This window comes from Pristis pectinata, chromosome 22, assembly GCF_009764475.1.
Source record: "Pristis pectinata isolate sPriPec2 chromosome 22, sPriPec2.1.pri, whole genome shotgun sequence".
NCBI classification, from domain to species: domain Eukaryota; kingdom Metazoa; phylum Chordata; class Chondrichthyes; order Rhinopristiformes; family Pristidae; genus Pristis; species Pristis pectinata.
Window position 1 is genome coordinate 35,622 of NC_067426.1, and position 15,374 is coordinate 50,995.

Genomic DNA, 15,374 nt, shown 5'->3' on the forward strand with positions numbered 1-15,374 from the left:
TGTCTGGGTGAAAAACCTCCCTCTGACATCTCTCTTGAACTTCCCACCCATAACCTTAACGCCATGCCCTCTTGTATTGAACATTGGTGCCCTGGGAAAGAGGCGCTGGCTGTCCACTCTATCTATTCCTCTTAATATTTTGTACACCTCTATCATGTCTCCTCTTATCCTCCTCTCTGATGAGTAAAGCCCTAGCTCCTTTTGTCTCTCCTCATAATCCATACCCTCTAATCCAGGCAGCATCCTGGTAAATCTCCTCTGCACCCTCTCCAACACCTCCACATCCTTCCTATAAGGAGGCGACCAGAACTGGACACAGTACTCTAAATGTGGTCTAACCAGAGTTTTGTAGAGCTGCATCATTACTTTGCAGCTCTTAAACTCGATCCCACGACTTATGAATGCTAACATCCCAGAAGCTTTCCTAACTACCCTATCCACCTGTGAGGCAACTTTCAGTGATCTGTGGATATGAACCCCCAGATCCCTCTGCTCTTCCACACTGCCCAAAATCCTGCCATCAACCTTGTCCTCCACCTTGGAGTTAGTCCTTCCAAAGTGTACCACCTCACACTTCTCCGGATTGAACTCCATCTGCCACTTCTCAGTCCAGCTCTGATAAAATGAATTTATTCAATCCAAAAATTTTGCGAAATTGAAACCATATTCATATTTTATGTTTAACTATTGGATTAATCATTTGTTTACTCAATTTAGTAAGTGTGAAAGGGAGTGAGGCTCCTGAAATAGAAACTAATGAAAATCCTTGCACTGATTTATACTCAAGATACACCCATTGAGGACATTGAATTACATCTAAACCTTGTGCCCAGAAAATTAAGTATCCAATATTAATTGCCCAATAGTAAAATCTAAAGTGAGGCAAAGCCATACCACCATCCTGTATTAATTTTTGTAAATATTTCTTACTTAGCCTTGGATTTTTATTCTGCCATATATATGAAAGAATTTTAGAATCAGTAGAAAGGATTTCGAGATGAAAGTTGGAACTGCCTGAAATAGATACAAAAATTTTGGTAAAATATTCATCTTAACCGCGTTAATTCGGCCAATCAATGATAGAAATAATGGGGACCATTATTGTTTAACATGATCAATTAAAGGTAAGAAGTTAACTTTGAATAAGTCCTTATGCTTCTTGGTAATTTCAACACCCAGATACGTAAAATAATCTAAATGATAATTGCCTATAAATTGGGACTTGCATATTTAATGGGAAAAGTTCACTCTTATTAAGATTTAATCTATAACCAGAGAAAACACTAAACTGAGCAAGCAATGATGATGCTGCAGGGTTAGATTTCTCCAGGTTAGAGATATAGATAAACAGGTCATATGCATATAGTGATATCTTATGGATCCCCTTTCCACGAGTAATACCAAGTATGTCAGAAGAGTCCCGAAAGGCAATTGCCAAGGATTCCAAGGCAATGTCAAATAATAAGGACTTAAAGGGCAGCCCTGCCTCGTACCTCGAAAAAGCCTGAAGGGGGGGGGGGGGGGGGGGGGGGGGTGGGAGGAGGGGATCTCTGATTATTAGTAAGTATTGAAGCCATAGGTGTATGCTAAATCAATTTAATCGCAGATATAAAATTTGGGCTAAACTTAAATTTCTCAAGTGTGTTGAATAAATATTCCCATTCAACTCTATCAAACACCTTCTCAGCATCTAGTGAGATAACACATTCTGGGATTATAGATGAGGCGGTATACACAATATTTGTTAACCTAATATTAAAATGCAAATAATGATTCTTAATAAATCCTGTCTGGTCATCAGAAATAATTTGTGGAAGTACCTTTTCCAGTCTAGAAGTCAATATTTTGGAAGAAAATTTTGGAATCCACATTCAATAAAGAAATAGGTCTGTAAGATGCACATTCAGTAGAATCTTTATCCTTTTTCAGAATTAAAGAGATAGTTGCTTCAAAAAAGGATTGTGGTAATTTACCTACTGATAGGGCATCTTTAAAAATTTTACCTAACCAGGGAGAGAGAAGATCAGAAAAGGATTTTAAAAAATTCAACTGTATATCCATCGGGACCAGATGTTTTACCTGAATTCATTGAAGAAATTTCTTTCTTTCTTTCTCCCTCCAAAATGGGTGCATCTAATATTGAACGTTCATTAAGTGATAGTTTCAGAGTCTTCAAATTCCTTAAAAATTCATGCATTGATGTAGGATCCTCAGAAAATTCTGATTGATTTTAAAAAAGAACTTCCAAGTCCCTTTGCACCTCCGATCTCTGAATTCACTCCCCGTTTAGAAAATGGTCTATGCCTTTATCCCTTCTACCAAAGTGCATGACCATACACTTCCCTACACTGTATTCCATCTGCCCATTCCTTCTTTGCCTGTTCTCCCAAGCCATCCAAGTCCTTCTGCAGACTCCCTGCTTCTTCAACGCTACCTACCCCTCCACCTACCTTCGTATCATTCGCAAATTTGGCCACAAAGCCATCAATTCTGTCATCCTGATCATTAATGAATAATGCGAAAGTAGCAGACCCAACACCGACCCCTACAGAACACCACTAGTCATTGGAAGCCAACCAGAAAAGGCCCCCTTTATTCCCACTCTTTGCCTTCTGCCAGTCATCCAATCTCCATGCTAGTACCTTTCTTTTAATATCATGGGCTCCTGACTTGTTTAGCAGCCTCATGTGCGGCACCTTGTCAAAGGCCTTCTGAAAATCCAAGTAAACAACATCCACTGACTTTCCTTTGTCTACACTGCCTATTACTTCCTCAAAGAATTCCAACAGATTCATCAGGCAAGATCTCTCCTTAAGGAAACCATGCTGACTTCAGCCTATTTTATCATGTGCTTCCAAGTACCCAGAAACCTCATCCTTAATAATGGACACTAACATCTTACCAACCACTGAAGTCAGGCTAACCTGCCTATAATTTCTTGTCTTTTGCCTCCCTCCCTTCTCAGAGTGGAGTGATATTTGTGATTTTCAATTCCTGAATCTAATGATTCTTGAAAGATCACAACTAATGCTTCCACATGCTCTTCAGCTACCACTTTCAGAACCCTGGGGTGCAGTCTATCCAGTCTAGGTGACTTTTCAACCTTCAGACCTTTCAGCTTCCCAAACACCTTCTCCTTGATGGCAGATGTCAAATACTAGAGGGCATAGGTTTAAGGTGAGAGGGGGAAAGTTTAAAGGAGATGTGCAAGACAAGTGTTTTATTTTGCAGATTGGTAGAGTGCCTGGAATACACTGCCAGGGGAGGTGATTGCCGCTGATATGAAAGCAACATTTAAGAGGCATTTGGACAGACACATGAATGGATTGGGAACAGAGGGAGCAGGACCATGTGTAGATGGGATTAGTTAGATTGGCATCATTGTTAGCACAGTTATGGTGGGCCAAAGGCCTGTTTCTAAGCTGTACTGCTGTGTGCTGTAATGCCTCCCTGTGGACTCGCAGCAAGACTTTGCTACTTTTATATATCCTCTTTGCAATGTTGCCTTCATTCTATTTGCATTCCCAATTCCTTGCTATGTCTGTCTGTTTACTTAATTTTTTTTATGAGGGCACCCAAACTCCCCTGTAGTGCAGCAAACATGGTGTTTCTCTATGGAAACAATATTCTGCTTGTCTTAAAATATTCTCACCAAACTAGAAAACCAGTTTGTCAAATTTTTGCCCAGTTATTTAACCTATTTGTGTCCCTTAGCTGAATCCTTGCATATTTTCCACAGCTTGTTTTCACAGAATCATACAGCGTGAAAACACGTCCTTCAGCCCACCATGTCCATGCTGACCATCACTGTCCCATTTACCAGCATGTAGTCCTTAGCTTTCTTTGCCATGGCACTTCAAGTGCTCCTTCAGCTATTGCTTAGATGTTGAAAATTTCTTCCTCCAATCTCCTCTAAACCTCTTTCCGCTCCCCCCCCCTCCTCTAAACCTATGCCCTCTCATTTTTGACACCTCTGTTAAGAAGCAAAGTTTCCTATTATCTCTCAACTAAGTCATCCTTTGATTATGGGACTAATGTTTGCTATTATGATTTTTTTTCCACAAATGCTGTGGCTTATCTATCCACTCAGAGCCCACATAATACAAATGGTGATGTAAAATGCATTTTGTTCTATTCCATTACAGCAAGCCCTTGAACCAAATATCAAACATCAAGGGTGAAAAATAAAGTGCCACTCTTTGGCATGGCAGGGGGCAGAAGAGGGCCAAGTAGGACATCCTATTGCAGGACACCACTCAACGAATCTGGATCATTAGGAGGTTCTGGCTATTCTACCAGCTCACCTATTACAGGAGTACGGTCAAGAACCAGGTAAAGAACTCCTTGTGCAGGTGAAAATCACTCCTGCAGCCTTTATGTAACACGGTTGGCAGGTCTAATTTTTAGATTCGGATTTTGGAAGTACCATGCATGAGTCATGGAGACACACAGCATGAAAACAGACCCTTTGGCCCAACTCATCCATGCTGACCAAGTTGCCTAACTGAGCTAATCCCACTTGCCTGTGTATGGCCATATTCCTTTAAACCTTTCCAAGCCACAAAACTGGTAAATTGGCTTATTTTTGACACATGTACCAAGGTACAGTGAAAGACTTTGTTTTGCATGCCATCCATACAGATCACTTCATTACAACAGTGCATTGAGGTAGTACAAGGGAAAACAGTAAGAGAATGCAGAATAAAGTGTTATAGTTACAGAGAAAGTGCAGTGCAGGCAGACAATGGGGTGCAAGGCCATAACAAGGTAGACTGTGAGGTCAAGAATCCATCTTATCCTACGAGGGAACCATTCAATAGTCTTATCACAGTGGCATAGAAGCTGTCATTGAGCCTGATAGTACATGCTTTCAGGCTTTTGTATCTTCTGCCCTATTGGGGGGGGGGGGGGGGGGGGGGGGGGGGGGGGGGTGGGGAGAGAGAAGGAAGAGTGTTTGGGGTCTTTGATTATGTTGGCTGCTTCACCAAGACAGTGAGAAGTGTAGACAGAGTCCATGTAGGGGAGGCTGGTTTCCATGATGTGATGTGCTGAGCTGCGTCCACAACTCTGCAGTTTCTTGCGGTCACTGGCAGACCAGTTGCATACCAAGCTGTGATGCATCCAGGTAGGATGCTTTCTATGGTACAAAGATAAGAATTGGTGGAGGGTCAGAAAAGGCACGCCAAATTTCTTTATCCTCCTGAGGAAGTAGAGACATTGGTGCACTTTCTTGGCATTGCGTCTGTGTCTACCAGGACAGGCTATTGGTGATGTTCACTCCTAGGTTCTTCAAGCTCTGAACCTTCTCAACCTCAACACCGTTGATGTAAACAGGAGCATGCGCACTGCTCCCCTTCCTGAAGTCAATGACCAGCTTTTTTGTTTTGCTGAAATTCAGGGGGAGGTTATTGTCATGACACCATCGCCACTAGGCTCTCTATCTCCTTCCTGTACTCCGACTCATTGCTATTTAAGATTCGGCCCAGTATGGTGGTGTCATCTGCAGACTGCCTTTTAAATGTTGTAACTGTACCCACCTCTACTACTTTTGGCAACTCGTTTGGCAGCTCCTTCCACATACGACCCTCTGTGTGAGAAAGTTGCCCCTCGGGTTCCTTTTAAATCTTTCCCCTCTCACTTTAAACCTGTGCTCTCTAATTTTGGACTCCTGTACTTTGGGGAAAAGACTGTGGCTGTTCACGTTGTCTATGCCTCTCGTGATCTTGTAAACCACCTCAGTTTCCTGTGCTCCAGGGAAAGAAGTTCTAGCCTATCCTTATAACCCAAGCCCTCCAGTCCTGGTAGCATCCTCATAAATCTTTCTTGCACCCTCTCAAGTTTAATGACATCTTCCCTATTGCAGGTCTGCCTGCTAAGCCTTGGTCTTCAAGACTTCTAAGTCTTGGTGCAATTACAAATTGATTTCCAAAATAATTATTATGATTGAACATACAAAATTTTAATCTACTAGAACTTCTTCACTACCTTGTTCATGGGAGAATGTTTTCAATTGGTAACACTCTTACCTCTGAATCTTTTACTTGAGCGCCACTTTTTGCAGTAATATCATGTCCATTAATTCTGCAATTTCCCATCAATCAATATTTGTAGCCCCTGTGTAGATATTACTAAAGATTCACTACCCTCTGTGTCATTTTCCCTGAATGGCCAGCCCCTTAATTTGAGACTTGCATCCCTGAATCTGTGTTGTCAATACCTGTAAAAAATTTTATATATTTCAATAGAACAGTACAGCACAAGAACAGACCATTCGACCCATCATGTCTGCGCAACCATGATGCCAATCTAACTAACCCATCTGCTAGGATATGGTCTGTATGGAGCATTTCGGGAACAAGGAGAGCCTGGATAGTTTGGATTTGTTTTCTTTGGAGCAGAGCAGTCAGCCACGTCCCCTGGAAGTGCATTCCAGGGACCTTCCACTCTGTGTGTAAATAAAAATCTTGCTCTCAAATCTCCTTTAAACTTGCCCCCTCTCATCGCATTAAGGCCATATCCTTGTATGCTTTGCCTATTTAAGTGTCTGTATAAATGCTTCTTAAACACATTAATTGTATCTGATTCCACTATCTCCTGTGTCAGCACTCTGTTTAAAAAAAACTTCAAAAAAACCCTCAGATCCCCTTTAAAACTATTTCCTCTCACCTTAAATCTATGCCTTCTTGTTCTTTCCCTACTTTGGGAAAAAGATTTTGACTATCTATTCTATCTGTACTTCTCATATACTTTTAAGAGGTTGCCCCTCAGCCTCCTTTGCTCCAAGAAAAGTAAGCCCAGCCTATCCAATCACTCCCCATAAGTAAAGCCATCAAATCCAGACAACATTGTTATTCATGTCCTCTGTACTCTCTCCAGTGCAATCAGATCCTTCCTATAATGTGGCAACCAGAACCGCACATAATATTTCAACTGTTGTCTAACCAATGTTTTGTAAAGATGCAACGTAATGGCCGAGCTCTTATATTCTGTGCCCTGAACTATCAAGGCAAACATGCTGTATGCTCTTCACCACTAACTTGACATGTGTTGCTGCTTTCAGGGAACTATGTGCTTGGACCTGCAGGTCTCTCTGTTCATCAACATTCATCAGTGCCCCACCATTTCCTGTATATGTCCTGCCCTATCAAAATGCCTGGGTGACAGAGGCAGATACTCAATATTTAAGAAGCGTCCAGCCAAGTACTTGAATTGCCACAGCATGGAAAGCTATGAATGTGGACAAATGATGTCAATTTGGAGGGGTGCAACCATCAGCATGGGCACAAAGACATTCAGCACCGAAACAGGCCCTTCGGCCCAACTGGTCCATGCTGACCAAGTTTCCCATCTAAGCTAGTCCCATTTGCCCATGTTTCGTCCATATTGCTTTAACCTTTCCTATCCAAGTACCTTTTTGAATGTTGTTAATGTACCTGCCTCAACCACTTCCTCTGGCAGCTCATTCCATATACTGACCACTCTCTGGCTGAAGAAGTAGTCCCTCGGGTTCCTATTAAATTTCTCCCCCTCACCATCAACCGATGCCCTCTAATTCTTGATTCCCCAACCCTGGGAAAAAGACTATGCACGTTCACCCTATCTATGCCCCTCATGATTTTATCACTCCTCATTTTGATACACTCCAATGAAAATAGTCCCAACCTGCTCAACCCCTCTCCATAACTCAGTCACTCGAGTCCCGGCAACACCCTCGTAAATCCACTCTGCACTCTTTCCAGCTTAATGGCATCTTTCCAACAGCAGGGTGACCAAAACTGAACACAGTATTCCAAATGCAGCCTCACCTGCAACTGCAACGTAACATCCCAACTTCTGTACTCAATACCCTGACTGATGAAGGTCAGTGTGCAAAGAGCTGCCTTCATCATCCTGTTTACCTGCAATGCCACTTTTGGTGAACTATGTACTTGTACTCCTAGGTCCCTCTGTTCTGCAACACTTCCCAGGGCCCTTCTGTTCACTCTGAAAATCCTATCCTCATTTGTCTTCCCAAAAGGCAACACCTTGCACTTATCCGAAGTCGTCTACTGAGTCAGTGTGGGTGGAAGTCAGAAACAGGGAGGGAGTGATCACTCTATTGTGAGTATTCTACAGACAAGAGCAGCAGAGACACTGAGGAGCAGATCAGGAGACAGATTTTGGAGAGGTGCAAAAATAACAGGGTTGTTGTCATGGGTGACTTCCCTAATATTGATTGGCACCTCCTTAGTGTAAAGGGGGTAGATGGGGCAGAGTTTGTTCATGTTCCTGACACAGTATGTAGACAGGCGGATTTGAGGAAAGGCCATACTGGACCTGGTCAGGTTTCAGATCTCTTGGTGGGAGAGCTTTTTGGTGACAGTGACTATAACTCCTTGACTACCATAGCCTTGGAGAGGAAAAGGAGCAGAGGATATTGGAAAGTATTTAATTGGGGGAGGGGGAATTATGATACTATTAGGCAGGAACTTGGGAGTATAAATTGGGAACAGATGGTCTTAGGGAAGTGCACAGCAGAATTGTGAGGGTTGTTTAGGGATTACTTACATGGGCTTTTGGATAGGTTTGTCCCATTGAGGCAGGGTAAGGATGGTAGAGTGAGGGAACCATGGTTGACAAGAGGCATAGAATATTTTGTCAAGAGAAAGAAAGAAGTCAAAAGGTTTCAAAAGCATGGATCAGACAGGGCTTTGGAGTGTTACAAGACCACCAGGAGGGAGCTTAAGAATGAACTTTGGAGAGCTAGAAAGGGGCATGAGTAGGCCTTGGTGAGTTGGATTAAGGAAAACCCCAAGGCATTCTACATGTACGTGAAGAATAAGAGGATGTCCCAAGTTAGGGTAGGACCGATCAGGATAAAAGATGAAACATGTACCTGGAGTCGGAAGAGGTAGGGGAGGTCCTTAATGAATGCTTTGCTTCGGTATTCACCAGTAAGGGACACCTTGACATTTGTGACGATGGCATACAACAGGCTGATACGCTAGGGAACGTCGACGTGAGGAACGAGGATGTGCTGGAACTTCTGAACTACATTCGGATAGATAAGTCACTAGGGCCGGACAGGATATATCCAAGGTTATTGCGGGAAGCGAGGGAAGAGATTGCTGCAACTTTGGCGACTATCTTTGCGTCCTCACTGGCCACAGGAGTAGTGCCAGATGATTGGAGGGTGGCAAATGTTGTTCCTTTGTTTAAGAAAGGGAGTAGGGATAACCCTGGGAATTAGAAGCCAGTGAGTCTTACTTCAGTGGTGGGCAAATTACTGGAGAAGATTCTTAGAGACAGGATTTATGGGCATTTGGAGAAGCACAGGCTGATTAGGGACAGTCAGCATGGCTTTGTGAGGGGGAGGTTGTGTCTCACGAGCCTGATTGAATTCTTTGAGGATGTGACGAAGCACATTGATGAAGGTAGAGCAGTGGATGTGGTGTACGTGGATTTTAGTAAGGCGTTTGATAACGTTCCTCATGGAAGGCTCATTCAGAAAGTCAGGAGGCATGGGATCCAGGGAAACTTGGCTGTGTGGATTCAGAATTGGCTCGCCCAGAGAAGACAGAGGGTGGTGGTAGATGGAGTGTATTCTGCTGGAGGTCAGTGACCAGTGGTGTTCCACAGAAATCTGTTTTGGGACCCCTGCTCTTTGTGATTTTTATAAATGACTTGGATGAGGATGTGGAAAGGTGGGTTAAGTATGTTTGCTGATGACACGTAGGTTGGTGGTATTGTGGATAGTGTAGAAGGTTGCTGTAGATTACAACAGGACATTCATTGGATGCAGAGCTAGGCAGAGAAGTAGCAGATGGAGTTCACCGGAAAAGTGTGAAGTGATACACTTTGGAAGATCGAATTTGAAGGCAGAATACAAGGTTAATGGCAGGACTCTTAGCAGGTGGAGGAACAGAGGGATCTTGGGGTCCACATCCATAGATCCCTCAAGGTTGCCACGCAGGTTGATAGGGTTGTTAAGAAGGCATATGGTGTTGGCCTTCATTAGTCGAGGTATTGAGATCAAGAGCCACGAGGTGATGTTGCAGCTCTATAAAACTCTGGTTAGACCACACTTGGAATATTGTGTTCAGTTCTGGTCACTTCATTATAGGAAGGATGTGGAAGCTTCAGAGATGGTGCAGAGGAGATTTACCAGGATGCTGCCTGGATTGAAGAGCATGTCTTATGAGGATAGGTTGAGCGAGCTAGGGCTTTTCTCTTTGGAGAGGAGGAGGATGAGAGATGACTTGATAGAGGTGTACAAGGTGATAAGAGACATAGATCGAGTGGACAGTCAGAGACATTTTCCTCCGGCTGAAATGGCTAATATGAGGAGGCATAATTTTAAGGTGATTGGAGGAACGTCTTGGGGGGGGGGGGGGGGGCGGGGCGCAGCGCAGATGTGAGAGGTAAGTTTTTTTTTACACAAGAGTGGTGGGTGCGTGGAACGCACTGCCGACAGGTTGTGGGGGCAGATACATTAGGGACATTTAAGAGACTCTTCGATAGCCACATGGTCCCGTATTTACAATATTTAGGGGCTTTCTTGCCTGTCCCCGCCCCTCCCTCTCCAGTGGCAGAAGAACCCTAAACTGTAGTCCTTCCCCACCGAGCCTTTGCACTGGCTGCACCCAGCTTCAGTGCGTCCCTCAGCATGTACTCCTGCAGCCTGGAATGTGCCAGCCGGCAGCATTCCCCTACGGACATCTCGCTGTGCTGGAAGACCAACAAGATTCGGGCAGACCAAAGAGCGTCTTTCACAGAGTTGATGACCTTCCAGCAGCAGTTGATGTCCGTCTCTGTGTGTGTCCCCGGGAACAGCCCATAGATCAGAGAATCCTGTTACGCTGCTGCTGGGGATGAACCATGACAAGGACCCTTGCACCTTTTGCCACACCCTCCTCGCAAACCTACAGCCCGCAAAGAGGTGGTCGACTGTCTCGTCCCCAGCGCAGTCCTCCCGGGGGTAGCACGTGCTGGGAGTGAGGTTCCAACCATACAGGAAGGATCTGACTGGGAGGGCCCCTTTCACCGCCAGCCAAACAAGGTCTTGGTGCTTGTTGGTGAGTTCTGGCGATGAGACATTCTGCCAGATGGTCTGGACAGTCTGCTCAGGGAACCACCCCACAGTATCCATTGAGTCCTTCTCCTGCAGTGCCTGCTGGATGTTCGATGCTGACCACTGCCTGATGGACTTGTGGTCAAAGGTATTGGTCTGGAAGAACTTTTCCACGAAGGACAGGTAGCACGGCAGCATCCAGCTGACTGGGATGCCGTGTGGCCATGGGACCAGGCCTATCCTTCGCAACAGCAGCAACAGGTAGAACCTCGGTACGTAGTGACACTTGGTGCCACGTACTTGGGTTCCACGCACAGCCTGATGCAGCCACAGACGAAGGTGGTCATCAGGAGGAGGGTGACATTGGGGACACCTTTACCCCCATTGTCCAGGGACATGTGAATGGTGGCCCGTCGGACCCACTCCATCTTGGATCCCCAGATGAACCGGAAGACGGCGCGGGTGATTCCCAAGCCAGAGGAGCAAGGAACAGGCCACACCTGCACCAAGTACAGCAGCCCTGAGAGCACCTCACACCTGATGACCAAGTTCTTCCCAGTTATCGATAGGGACTGTCATTCCCACAGTCCCAGTTTCTGCTTCACCTTCCCAATCCACTCCCGCCAATTTTTGTTGCACGCCCCAGCCCCTCCGAACCAGATCCCCAGCACCTTCAGATAGTCAGGCCTGACGGTGAAGGGGACGATGGATCGGTCGGGCCAGTTGCCGAAGAGCATGGCCTCACTCTTCGCGCGATTGACTCTGGCCCCGATGCCAACTCAAACTGGTCACAGATGCTGGTCAATCTGCGAACTGACCTTGGGTCTGAGTAGAAGACGGCGACATCATTCAGTCTTTATTCACACAGCAGATCTTCTGGAGAGAGAGTATAAGAGAATCTCACTCTCCTGACACAATGTTTTTATACTGTTTGAACATAAAGATAACAATAAATGATTAACTGCAGTTTCAATGGCTATAATCACCTACTTCAGCATTTTGAATATAGTCAGTTAACTTTGCAGAATTACATATTTGCAATAGTAGCACATCCCAACTAACCGAACTGCTTTGAATATTCAATACTGGTGTCTGTTCCGAAAGCCTCTGAGCACAAACTCCAGACACCCTTTTGTTACAGTGTTGAGGAATGGTTCCCAGAATATACAATTAGCCAGAATATTAAGTGACAAAACAGACCTGTCCTGAATTGTGCATTAAGTGGCAGGGATATGGCTTTAACAATGTGCTAATACAGGAGATGGCCACTTAATGCCCTCCCTGATCTCATTCTGAAGTTTTCAATGAGCACCAATAAACATTCATCTGCGTAGTTTCAATGGTACAGTATCAGAATGTCCCATAGCCAATCGGGGAGACAAGAAATTCTGCAGATGCACAGCCAGTGATTGGTTTCAATGACCCCAAAGCATCAGTTAAAGTTAAATTGTGAACAGATTTTATTTCCTGAAGACTGGTTCTCATTTTAATTAATATCTGTTGTCCATAATTTCATCACTCCAGAATAATCCCTAACAGACACCACCTATTTTAGTGTCATCTGCAAACTTACTAATCATGCTTTGTACAGCATCTCCAGCATTTCCGTGTAAAATGTTGACCGCCTGCTTTTCACCACGGATGCTGCCTGGCCTGCTGAGTTCCTCCAGCATCATCGTGTTTTTCATGCCTTGTACATTCTCATCTGAAGCATTGTTATAAATGACAAATAGCAATGGGTCTAGCATCGAGCCCTTGGGGAACACCAGTTGCCATGAGCCTCTGGTCTGACATGGTGAGTCAAACAGTCTTTTTCTGCACTGTATGACTCTGACTGCATGATACAGGAAAGACACCACAATTGTATTAGAGGGAATTTGGATAAGACTTACAAGCATGCTGTCTGAAATGGAAATTGTTGCCATGAGAAAAGGTTGGATAAGCTGTAGTCTTCTTTGAATCATTGGAGGCTGAAGGAATGTTGAAGTGAGCCACATAAAAATGAAGAGCTGAGATAGATTAAATAGGAAGGAAAGGGTTCCCTCAATTCAATTATCAGGGTACATAGGTTTTCAGTAAGTGGTAAAGGATTAGAGAGGATATGAGGTTAAAACATAGCATCCCGAGAGTGGTAGGGGTCTGGAACTTGCCACCTGAAAGACCTAAACTGTCATCGTGTTCAGACAATCTTGGATGTGTACTTAAAGACCTGTGATCTCCAGGACTAGAGAGCTAGTGCTGAAATGTTGGATTGGGCTGGTTGTTTTTTTTTGACCAGCAGTGCATGGACCAAGTACTTCTGCATCATAAATTTTCTGTGATATGATTAATACAGTGAATATCTGTGCCTCCCCCAATGTATTATTTATGTATTTCTACATTGTTTTTAAATGGTTTCCTGTGGTGAGTCCTGACGCAGGGTCTCGACTGGAAAAGTTGAACATTCCTTTTCCGCTACAGATGCTGCCTGAACTGCTCAGTTCCTCCAGTAACTTGTTTTTTTTTTGCTTTGTACTAATAAAGCTGGGAGGGGAGGGAAAATATATTAATTCACAAAGGAGAGGTAAAAAAAATAGTGCTTTGATCAGTAATTGTGTGATTCTTTTCATTTCTCAGAAATAGATAATGTAATGTCACTGACAAGGTCAGCGTTATCATGACATTACCAACTGATTTTTTGTTTTAATTTTTATTTTAGGAGTGGGTCAGGAACTGGCTTGACAAGTCCTCCCCTTGCAACCCAGACTGTGATTCCTTTGAAACACAGCAAGATTCCTGAACTACCTCTTGAGAAAAGCATTCTGTTTGAACTTCATCTTCTCTTCTGCCACCTCATAGCTTTGTTTGTTCATTATATCAACATCTATAAAACAGTATGGTGGTATCCTCCTGCTCATCCACCTTCATTCACATCACTGGTGGGTATCAGTTTATTGTTCCATCTGATGATTTATATACGAGTTCTTTACATCAAATGTTTTGATGAATCCCAAATATCTTGGCAAAATCAAGTTTAAGCTCTTTAAGTAAAGGGAATGTAATTCTGTTAATGTGTACTCTACACTGAAATTCATAGTATTGTATTAGTAAAATCTTTAAGTGTACTGTATTGCCTGTATCTAGAAAAACACAAAGGGTTACCATAATCTCAACTGCTCCTATTATTCTCTGTTGGAGGCAATTCTGAGCCTGGAGAAAAAGACATGAGGGGAAATATTAATAGCATTTGGAGGAATTTGAACAGGAGGAGGAGATGCAATGGATTTGTTGAAGGCAAATCTTTCTGTATTAATGGGATTCTATTATTAAGTGTGGAATCAGGAGGTTAATGAAGGCAATGTAATAAGTGTTGCATCTACTCTTAGAAGGTATTTGATAAAAGTCCCACAAAAAACTGGTTAGTCATTAAATATCTTAGAATTAAAGAGCTGTTAGTCATATGGATAGGAAATTGGTTTAAAGGTAGAAAGTAGGAAGCAGTAGTAAACATTGTTTTTTTCCACACTGAAGGATGGTGGACAGTGGTGTTCCCCAGGGGTCAGTGCTGGGACCACTTGTTTTTAATATTTATTGGTCCTCTTATTTAGGAAAGAATTTAATGACATTGAAGGCAGTCCAAAAGAAGCTCACCAAACAATTTTTTTAAGATGAGACAGTTGTCCTGAAGTTGAATCTGTATTCTTTGGAGTTTAGAAGAATGAGGGGTGATCTTATCATAACATGTAAGATCTTCAGAGGGCATGAAGGAGTAGCTGTTGAGATGCTTACACAAGTGGAAGAGTTTTGAATGAGGAGACATAGTTGCAAGATAAGGGGAAGGTCATTTAAAACTGAGGTGCATTCTGGAGGGTTGGGGAGGCTGGGTATTTAAAGTGCGGTTGGTAAGCTTTTGAAAGATCAGGGGATTGAGGGATATGGCAGCTGACACAGAAGAAAAGTTGAGGCCTGGGGCAGATTCGGCGTAAGGGGTCAGGTGGCCTACTCCTGCTTCTGTTGTATTGTTTTATCTGTTACCGACTTAACATGAGTGCATAGTCTGTTTGGAAATTTGGAAATCTTACTGAATCCCAGTGGTGCTTGGAGTACATGGTCATTGATTATTGGCTTTGGGTAAGTAAAGGTGAGTTCATTAATTTTATTTCACGTTATTAGTAAAATCTGCATTATTAGTAAAATCTGGTTTAGATATATATCACTTTCCCCTGCGCACCCCCCCCCCCCCCCCATTGTAATTGGGTTGCTCATTGCTACTGCTTATCATTCAATTGCAATCAGGTGATGCTAGTTTTTGTGTTTTGTGGTGAGACAGTATGTTGACTTTTGA

The 15,374-nt window shown here is 43.5% G+C and overlaps 1 protein-coding gene across 5 annotated transcripts in view; it reads left to right on the forward strand.

Annotated features, from left to right (window-relative positions):
- The window catches only part of tmem39b (transmembrane protein 39B), a 99,740-nt gene that overhangs the window by 14,324 nt on the left and 70,042 nt on the right, over positions 1-15,374 (forward strand). For 2 of the 5 annotated variants that reach the window (XM_052036645.1, XM_052036647.1), the window contains exons 2-3: positions 4,146-4,332; positions 13,749-13,968. The exons of 1 other annotated variant lie outside the window; for it this stretch is intronic. In XM_052036645.1, coding sequence (XP_051892605.1) covers positions 4,205-4,332; positions 13,749-13,968 — 348 coding nt within the window. In that variant the 5' untranslated portion in view covers positions 4,146-4,204. Of the gene's footprint in view, positions 1-4,145; positions 4,333-13,748; positions 13,969-15,374 lie in introns of those variants that run through there. 2 more of the 5 variants (XM_052036650.1, XM_052036649.1) reach the window with 2 other exon arrangements.